Source organism: Solanum lycopersicum, chromosome 1, assembly GCF_036512215.1.
Source record: "Solanum lycopersicum chromosome 1, SLM_r2.1".
NCBI lineage: Eukaryota > Viridiplantae > Streptophyta > Magnoliopsida > Solanales > Solanaceae > Solanum > Solanum lycopersicum.
The window spans coordinates 88,263,020-88,271,957 of NC_090800.1; the positions used below are offsets into that span (position 1 = coordinate 88,263,020).

Genomic DNA, 8,938 nt, shown 5'->3' on the forward strand with positions numbered 1-8,938 from the left:
TTAAGCATGCAGTAGCTAACTAGGCATATGCACTCCCCTGCAGAACCTTTGACAGTTACCTTTGGTTTCACTGTAGACAGATAATTCACAAAAAGCTGAAATCAGATACAGTGCAGTAGTTTAGCACCACAGAACCTATTGTGCCCCCCATTCGAACTAAAAGCATCAAATAGAACTGTATAAATACCTCTTCCTGTTGTTCCATATACTGACGGATCCAATCAGCTTGTGCGCGTTCAACTGTGCGTAGAAATTCACTATCACTTCGACCCTTTGGCACAACTGAAACTGTAGGTATTTTCTCCTCTTTAACTTCTGCAACAGATGAATCTGCTGAAGGAACCCAATCTTGTCGAGCAGTTGATATGATACCAACAGAACCTGCGAAAAATGCATATTCGTGAACTTAACTTCTTTCTCCTTAACACAAAATTCCTCTATATCGCTGAGTCTGGAAATTAAACAGAACTTTTTTAATCAATACCTTCGTTCGATTGGGAAGTACCACTTGAAAACTTCAGAGGAAGCTCATTTCCTCGCAAATTCAAGCATAGCCAATCTAAAGCAGCTTCAAACGTGGCTCTCTCCTGTGTAATTTTTTTGAAATGGTAAACATTATTAAAAACTATTTCAGAGAGACATTGTCTGATTAAAATGTTGATATTTAAAAAAAAAAAAACAGTATACATGATGTTTCTTGAAATTACATGAGTTTGTCTTTCTTGAAATTACTTGATCATTAAATTTTGAGATTGGAAAGATGAACGGTTTCTTGATTAGTAGATTACCTTGAGAGCGGATAACGCAAGTTCAATTTGATTATTGGAGAACCCCTCGCAGGAAAGCTTTTCGTAAATAGAACGGAGTTTCTTGGCCTTCTGCGCTTTTGACAGGGCATCCTCTGCTGGAATCGGAGTCGGAGACTGAGTGGAGTGGCCTGAATTAAGCAACAATCGTCGGAGACGATTCTCGTCCTCGGCAGAAATTTGCAATTTAGGACCGGTGGAAGAAGAACCTTTGCCTTTGGATGATTGAGGTTTCTTCTTCGGTGCCATAGAAGAAAATGGGCGGGAGACACAAGTAAATACAAAGTGAAAGAAGTAACAATGGTGAGAGCAGACGCACAGTAGCAGAGAGAGAACTTGATCGCCAGAGTTCAGACGCAGACCGGACCGATGGTTGTGAGCCCAAATAAAAACGGGTCCTAGCTCTTGGCCTAGCTTGTACGCGGTCACGTTTAATACCGTGTGCAATTTGATTTCATCTGATTTGAAAATTTAATTTTTATAATTTAAAAATTAATGTTTGGACACGAGCTTTAATTTTATCATTTTTTATAAAAATTTAATTTGAGAATTTCATATTATAATTTTACATTTTTTTACATTTTTGTATTTTATTTTTTGAAAAAAAAAACATTTTTTTCTATCGAGTACTATAGTTTTATTTAATATGTAACAAAATTTATGTTATGAGCAAATACTAAGATTTACAATTTCAAATGACATGTTCAAATAAAACTTCAACTTCATTTAATATGATTTCAAATCATAATTTTGTCTCACATGATCAAACGATGTATATCTAAATTAGACGTGGGACTATGTGTTCTTAACTTACGTACTCTTTGATTGGCTTAATACGTTAAATTGACTTATTTTTTTCAATTACTAAATAACCTCATCAATTTATTAAATTAATAAATCAAATTAATATACATTTTTTTATTTCAATTTTCGTTGATTTTCTCAATTCTTTTACTTTCCTTAATTTTTTTACAATTACATTGTAAATAGAAGTGTACAAGCTTTTAAAAAAAAACGAAAAATCAAGAAATTACTAACAATTTATAGTCAATTGATGTGTATTTTTACCAACAAAAATTTGCATGTTGCTTATGAAGACAAAAAGGCTGCAATATGTTAATACGTAACCACCGCAACAAGAAAATGGTTGGAGATATGCTGCTTCCTAAAGTACGTACGTAATTGATACCGTTATTATTGCATACTTAAACTTAGTTTAATTTAGCTATACTGATAATATAAAAATATCTTTTAAGTCAGTCAATTATTTTTTGTGACATCAATATTTTAAAAATTAGATCAAAAATTAATTACATGTTAAAATATGTATATTTTGTTGGCACTCACTATGTCTATATGAGTTAAATATTAATCTTTTCGCATCTCATATAGTCATATTTTATGTTATGTTCTTTTTTTAGTTCATTTCAAAAAGAATATTATCTTACTATAATTTAAAATAATTTAACTTTACAATATCTATTTATTTTTTTAAAAAAATAATTTTCAACCACACAAATATCTGAAAGTAATCTAAAATTTTTTTTTTTCCTGAAATACCGTAAAATAAAAATCTTCTTAATACTATTTAAGAGTTCTATTGAGATAGATATATCGGATTCTTCTATTCTTATTATTAAGAGATCTTTGGTTTGTTGAGCTCTTGATACGAAAGCTTGTGTTAGGAAGCATACTCACTTCCTTTCATAAATTTTAGACGATGCTAGGGGTGTGCACTATTTAGATTAAATCGAAAAATCAAATTAAATTAAATTGAATTTTAATTAGAATTGTTTTTTTTTTGGTTTGAATTTAGATTTATAGTTTACTTTGTTTGATTTTTTAGTTTGGTTTCGAATTTAAAAAAATGAAAATCGAAAAATCAAAAAAACTGAATTATATTTATATATATATGTGAGTGTTTAGAATTAAGCTGGAGTTAATCACTTTTGTCCCTTTTTAGTTATTTTTATTATGATTTAATTTATTTTATTATATTTGGACATCTATAATTGATATACTTTTAAGTTTTAAGTATTGTGTTTTACATTTTACATGTGATTTATATTAAAAAGAATATTTAAGAAATACAATATCTATATATATATATATATAATTTTTTAAATTGTATAATTTTGTTATGTTTCTAATTATTGACATAACTTATTAAACAAATCGAAAAAATCCAAACCAAATTTATTTTGGTTTGGATTTGGTTACACTTCTTCAAATCAAAAACCAAAATCCGAATCAAATAGAATAAAATCAAACCGAAAAACCAAATGCACACCCCTATATGATGTATATCTAAATTAATTGATAAATTTTATACGATGCAAATTTAAATTAATTGAGATTTAATAGAATAAAAAGAAGAGAGAGAAACCCTTAATTCATTTGCTTGGTAGCTGAGGAGTCAACTTCTTCCAACTTCAAAATCCCTTGAAACTTAACCTTGAAACAACAGTATCTCTCTATATACATACATATATATGATCTCTAATTCACCAGCTTGCCATTAGACTACTTACTCATCCATTACTCTTAGGGTACATATACACACCACCTCACACTAGACCAATCTCCATTATCAAAATCTCTTATAACTGAATATATTTGAAGTAAAAGCAAAGAAACCTTCCAACCTTATAGCAATCATCATAATCCAATAATCATAGTAATATTGTCTCACATATCTCTCAAACAAAAAAATAACATCATCAGCTAGCCATGGATTATCATTCCAACGTTGATTCTTCACGCCCTTTTCGCTCCGTCAAAGAAGCTGTAGCCATCTTCGGTGAGCGATTTCTAGCTAAAGAAATCTATTCTCCAAAGCCTTTCACATTTCCAACCCAAGAAAGTCCATGGAATACAAACAATTATTCTCCATCAAGTGCTAATTCTCAAGAAATTGTCACGTCATGGAAATCTGGTTCTTCACCAAGTCCTCAAGAGTTGAATGATCCTATCGTTGTTGAAACACTGAAGAAGCTAGAAACTGAGCTCGAAGAAACAAAGGCGGAACTGAAGCTCATGAAAGCAAGAGAATCTGAAACTGAAATCGCGTTAGCTTCTTTAAACGCAGAGCTTCATAAGAACATGTCGAAATTGGCTCAAGCTGAAGCAGCTCACGCAGGTTAGAAACAGAATTACATTCACAAAACATTATTATTATTATATTTGAAACATGTATTGTGAGCGATGGACGCATATTGCAGGTGCAATGGCAGCAGCAGCAAAATCATTGAAAATGAACAATGAAGATAAGAAAAAGGAAAGGAGATCAGTGACATGGGAATCATCATCCCCAACATTAGCAGAGATGTTAACCATTGGAGAAACAGATGTAGGTTTGATTGGGAAGAAAAAGGAAAAAAAGAAGAAGCCCATTATTCCACTTGTTGCAGACTTGTTCTCAAGGAAAAAAAGAAGTTCTACTAGTGTTGATAATCCACTTTTTGCTTCTTCTCATCTTTTCTGAAATTAAGAGAAATTACTATATATCGTTGCTTGATGTAACTTAAACTTTTTTCTTCTGGATCTGTCGTTGAGTTTCAAGCTTGAGGAAACACCATCATATTTTTAATTTCGCGTGTTTGTGTATACAGTAATGCTCTTTTTTTTTTTTTTGGATGTTTCTTTTTTTTCAATAGTTGCATCTGTCAATGATCAAAATTAATGAGCTTGTTCTAGAAGGAGTACTACTATACTTTATTATTCTTGTTTTATAGCACGTGTATGAGCTAATTTGAATTTTATGTGTTAGGTAAATCTATGTAAAACATTTGAATTAGTTCAAGGTTATTCGCCCATGTATCTACAAATTTTCTTAAGAACTATATAACCTGAAATAATAAAAATTTGAAGGAAAATTAGAGAAAAATAATTTCAAAGGTTTCTTTTCGAACAAGAATACGACAAAGTATATGGAAAGATTATGATAAAATATAAATTATTCGAACTTATTAAATCTTTTTATTATTTTTAATCGAAAATTGCAGTGAATCTTTGAGTAAAAAGAGGTTTTTTTTAAGTCAGAAGGAGAACTGTAACAAAAGTAATGGGGGTGGGTATCAAAGTTTTTTTTGTTTTCTAAAAAACAAATCCAAAATGTAGTAATTCGCAAGTATAAATAAGAGAGCAAGACAAAAATAGAGATGGACGCATAAAAAAAATAAAAATTTTCCGGTCCACAAAATACAAATAGAAGAAGGAAAAAAAAGAAAAAGCAAGAAGGGAAAGTGAGAGAAAGCAATCAAATATTTTTTGATTTTCAGAAACAAAAATCATCAAATTTGGTGAATTTGATTGAATTTTGGGTAATTTGATACGAAGAGATGCAATCAGCCATGCTATTGAATCCTCCAACTCCTTCTTCTTCATATGTTTCTAGAAGTTTCCAAACCCTAGATTCTCCATCTTCATCTTCATCATGCTCTCCTTCTTCTTCCACCGCCACTCTCTTTCTTCCTCCTCTTCCTCTCGAGGTATATCTTGAGTCTTGCCGTCGAATTTCGTCTCTTTTTTTTTCATTTGCCTAACCATCTGTCTTTACTCTGCAGATTTCTGGCTTCTTTGGAACTCGAGTTTCCTCTTGGACTAGGCCCAATTCATCACCACGCTCCCTCCGTAGAGCTTCACAGTTTCGAGGTGTGCTTTATGTTTCATGAATACAATTTTGTTATTTGTATTTTATATTACAGCTTGTACAGACAAAAATGGGAATTTTTTTCCTTGCTACAAATTTTGCTTAAATCATTTTTATGTCAAGAACCAATATGTTAAAAGATTTTAGCCTTCTGTGGAATTAACTAACTGTTATATTATTGAAATTGATTAGTTTGTAAAGAATGTTCAGATAATCACTTAGTTATGGTTGGAAACCGAAAGGCCTTAAATTATCTCTTTTATTTTAATATACAGGCAAGGATAACAAAGGTTCTTATTTACATAGCCTGTTGGTTTTATTATTAGGTCACAATGTTATTGTTCTTTGTTCGATGGAATACTTAGAGCTAATGGTAGTAGTTTCAACCTTGCATAAATGTTTTGAGAGACTATGAGAATCTGAAATGATTTGCTTGTTGGCTCTTGTTGCAGTTGTGAAAGCTGTTGCAACTCCAAATTCAGCAGTAGAGCCAAATTCATCATTAGAGTTACCGCTTACTTCAGAGAACATTGAGAGTGTGCTGGATGAAATTCGACCATATCTGATTTCAGATGGAGGAAACGTTGCATTGCATGAAATTGATGGCAATGTTGTGAAGCTAAAACTTCAAGGAGCGTGTGGATCCTGTCCAAGTTCAGTCACGACAATGAAATTGGGAATTGAGCGTCGTTTGATGGAAAAGATACCAGAGATTGTTGCTGTTGAAGCAGTACCAGATGAAGAAACTGGCCTTGAGCTTAACGAGGAAAACATAGAGAAGGTAGCTACTTCTCTAAGTTATTTATCTCTTGCATATAATTGGCACAATCCTTTCGAAACTGGAAACCTGAACTAGATGATCTTCAACATATCTTGGACTAATTAAGTCAGTCCTAGATTACTTTGTTGTCATGCAAATTGATATTGCATTCTGTAGTTATAGATTATTTTGAATGATTTCTCAACTTATAAATCCATTGAACTAGGGCCTTCTAGTTTGTGGTACTAAGAAACGGAAAGTCTTGGAGTTATTTAAAGGACAAGACCAGTCTAATTATGTTTTGATTCCCCCTACCTTGTGATTTCATGTTTGTTACTAATCAATTGGAAGTATTATGACCTGTCGCTCCAGATCCAGTTATTGGTGGTTCTTCTAAAATAGTCAAGTTATCATGTATATTTACGTAGTTCATAAGAAGAACCTGCAATTTTTACCTTCAAAGTCGGCTGAACCAGCTATGCTCCCTTCCTGGATAGGCTGACCACATACTTGAGCCTGTTGCAATAGTGCCAAGAGCTGACCTTACTACCCAATGGGAAGTTGCCTGCTGCATTAGACTGATTGTGTTCCTTCAGTGTTCTCAAGATTGGCTACAGAAGCCTCCACACCGGAGTGGAGCTTCCTTTTTTACTCTATAAGAGAATCTGTAAACTTGGAACACTTATCGACACTGCCTTCTTGTTATTAGTGAGACTCTAGCCTCTATCCTTGTGAAATCCAGCATTAAGAGACTCATTGAGTTAGACTGGCTCAGTCATGAATTGGAAGTAGTAGGTTGCAGTTCCATTTGAAACTCATCTTGAATTACCTAAGGGAGGAAATTATGGCATGATTATGTTGCTTCTGACTCCAATAAGTAGCTGATTCATTAATTTTGTTTTAGAGCTTGGCATTAGGTGTGATTGAATTGTGCATTTCACATATTTGTATATTTGGATTATGGAGTTGCTTCAGGCCTTTGATCTAGAGGTAAGAGAGTAGCGGTATTAAGTGGAGAAAGGTAGAGCAATGCGGGCCAATTATTAACTGAGTTCCGAACTTTGTGCCGCTGGCCCTCAGAGATCTTTTGATTAGGAGTAAAAGAGGTTTAAAATGATGGAGTTTAAACGACAGAATTTTTGAAGGCCATAGGAGAAATTTACATAGCCTAGATAAAGATGTCTTATTTTGCTAGATTTTTGGTGCCAACTTAGTTATTGCACATGATATTTTATTTTTATTTTTGATAACTGAGAAATCCGTCTGTGACACGTACTTTGGACCAATCACAACGGCTTGAACCTGCGAACTAAGCTACAAATCCTCGATCCTTTGCCACTCGAGCTAGGCCTTGGTGGCTAGTTATTGCACATGACAGTGATGCAATTTTAGATATAAGGGATCTGCACGATCTGTAATTATGATTTATCGCACTGATTTAGTGCAAGCATTTATGAATCTTTGATTATTTATTAAAAAGAAATAATGGAGTTGAGAGAGCAATATGTGCTTCACTGGTACTGTATGATTTGCTTAATATGTGCACCTAAATGTGGCTGCAGTCGAAGCATAGAAACTACTCTGTCATAACTAATGCTTGTTTGTCTTGTCTGTGAAAAACAAGAAGTATCTATGGCATCGGCATGTTCACAATGTGATCTTAGACTCATTCAACACTTCAACAGCTATACCTATTGATTAAATTGTCGCTAACTCTGAGCCTGACTAGATTAAATAAATGCGTGCACAATTATCTCTGTTTCTTCCCGCAAATCTTCTTACTCTATTTTTTTGTTGCAATTGTTTAGGTTCTTGAAGAGATACGGCCATATCTTGTTGGGGCAGCTGGTGGAAGTTTAGAACTTGTGGCAATTGAGGAGCCAATAGTTAAAGTCCGAATCACAGGTCCTGCAGCTGGTGTAATGACAGTTCGTGTGGCTGTAACTCAGAAACTGAGGGAAAAGATACCATCAATAGCAGCAGTTCAACTCTTGCAGTAGAATGTGGAAATTGGCTCAGTTTGTGACGCCTTCATACATTACCTATGTACCAGCAAAGGAAACAATACAGCTACTTTGTACAGTTGCTCTGCATCTATTTCAGTCTTTATGTTCTATATTGTATTATTTGAATAGGCACATCCTGGAAAGGGATTTATAATACCCAGTTTGTGTGGATGAAGATGACCCTGTTATGTGAGTTCAGATGCGGGAGAAGACTTATCAATGATGAGTACCGAAGAGAAAATTTCACGCGCAGACCAGACTGATGGTTGTGAGCCCAAATAATAACCCCTATTTATAAGGTGCTGTTGGCTTTGAAATAAGAAGATGTAATCAGTATGTGTAATTTCAATTTTTTCGAAAAAGACTTGATTTGATAATGTCATATAACGATTTTACATTTTTTAAATACAAAAATGAACCACAACTTCATGTTTTGTGAAAAAGAAAAATTAACCAATTTATATCTACAAATCATTTATTTATGGAGGCTGCCTGCAGTCTTTTTGCAACAAGCTTTTTGTTATTAGTAAGACATAACCACTTTCCTTGTGAAATCCAGTACTAAGAGACGGATTGAATATACTAAAGCGGAATTTTTCAGATAAGAACACTCCATTATGAGCAAATAGACACTCTGGAATCATAATTCGCATGCAAAATAAAGAGAAACAATTTGCATAGGAAAAACTTTAAAAACAATAATTAAAAATGAACT

General features: G+C 33.2%; 3 protein-coding genes across 4 annotated transcripts in view; 2 read left to right on the forward strand and 1 right to left on the reverse strand.

Annotated features, from left to right (window-relative positions):
* Positions 1 to 1,228, reverse strand: part of LOC101259204 (DExH-box ATP-dependent RNA helicase DExH7, chloroplastic) — a 28,210-nt gene extending 26,982 nt beyond the window's left edge. The window contains exons 1-3 of one of the 2 annotated variants that reach the window (XM_010316274.4): positions 789 to 1,228; positions 485 to 587; positions 188 to 381 (exon numbers count right to left, since the gene is read on the reverse strand). In XM_010316274.4, coding sequence (XP_010314576.1) covers positions 188 to 381; positions 485 to 587; positions 789 to 1,055 — 564 coding nt within the window. In that variant the 5' untranslated portion in view covers positions 1,056 to 1,228. The remainder of the gene's footprint in view (positions 1 to 187; positions 382 to 484; positions 588 to 788) is intronic. The other variant, XM_026027692.2, reaches the window with a different exon arrangement.
* A 2,092-nt stretch (positions 1,229 to 3,320) lies between these two features.
* Positions 3,321 to 4,504, forward strand: LOC101259492 (WEB family protein At3g51220). Its single transcript, XM_004231284.5, has 2 exons — positions 3,321 to 3,945; positions 4,028 to 4,504. The coding sequence occupies exons 1-2, from the start codon at positions 3,537 to 3,539 to the stop codon at positions 4,288 to 4,290; spliced, it is 672 nt and encodes a 223-aa protein (XP_004231332.1). The 5' UTR covers positions 3,321 to 3,536; the 3' UTR covers positions 4,291 to 4,504.
* Positions 4,505 to 4,624: 120 nt separating this feature from the next.
* On the forward strand, positions 4,625 to 8,398 carry LOC101245296 (nifU-like protein 2, chloroplastic). The gene is made up of 4 exons (XM_004230414.5): positions 4,625 to 5,296; positions 5,372 to 5,459; positions 5,910 to 6,238; positions 8,026 to 8,398. Exons 1-4 carry the CDS (start codon positions 5,147 to 5,149, stop codon positions 8,215 to 8,217), a joined length of 759 nt encoding a protein of 252 aa, XP_004230462.1. The 5' UTR covers positions 4,625 to 5,146; the 3' UTR covers positions 8,218 to 8,398.
* Positions 8,399 to 8,938: the final 540 nt, after the last annotated feature.

Bases quoted from the DNA above. Each gene is read 5' to 3' on its own strand.
- LOC101259492 (XM_004231284.5), top strand. From the start codon at position 3,537: ATGGATTATCATTCCAACGTTGATTCTTCACGCCCTTTTCGCTCCGTC. The intron at 3,946-4,027 runs GTTAGAAACAGA...CGCATATTGCAG, and splicing joins AGCTGAAGCAGCTCACGCAG to GTGCAATGGCAGCAGCAGCA.
- LOC101245296 (XM_004230414.5), top strand. From the start codon at position 5,147: ATGCAATCAGCCATGCTATTGAATCCTCCAACTCCTTCTTCTTCATAT. The intron at 5,297-5,371 runs GTATATCTTGAG...TTTACTCTGCAG, and splicing joins TTCCTCCTCTTCCTCTCGAG to ATTTCTGGCTTCTTTGGAAC. The intron at 5,460-5,909 runs GTGTGCTTTATG...CTCTTGTTGCAG, and splicing joins TAGAGCTTCACAGTTTCGAG to TTGTGAAAGCTGTTGCAACT.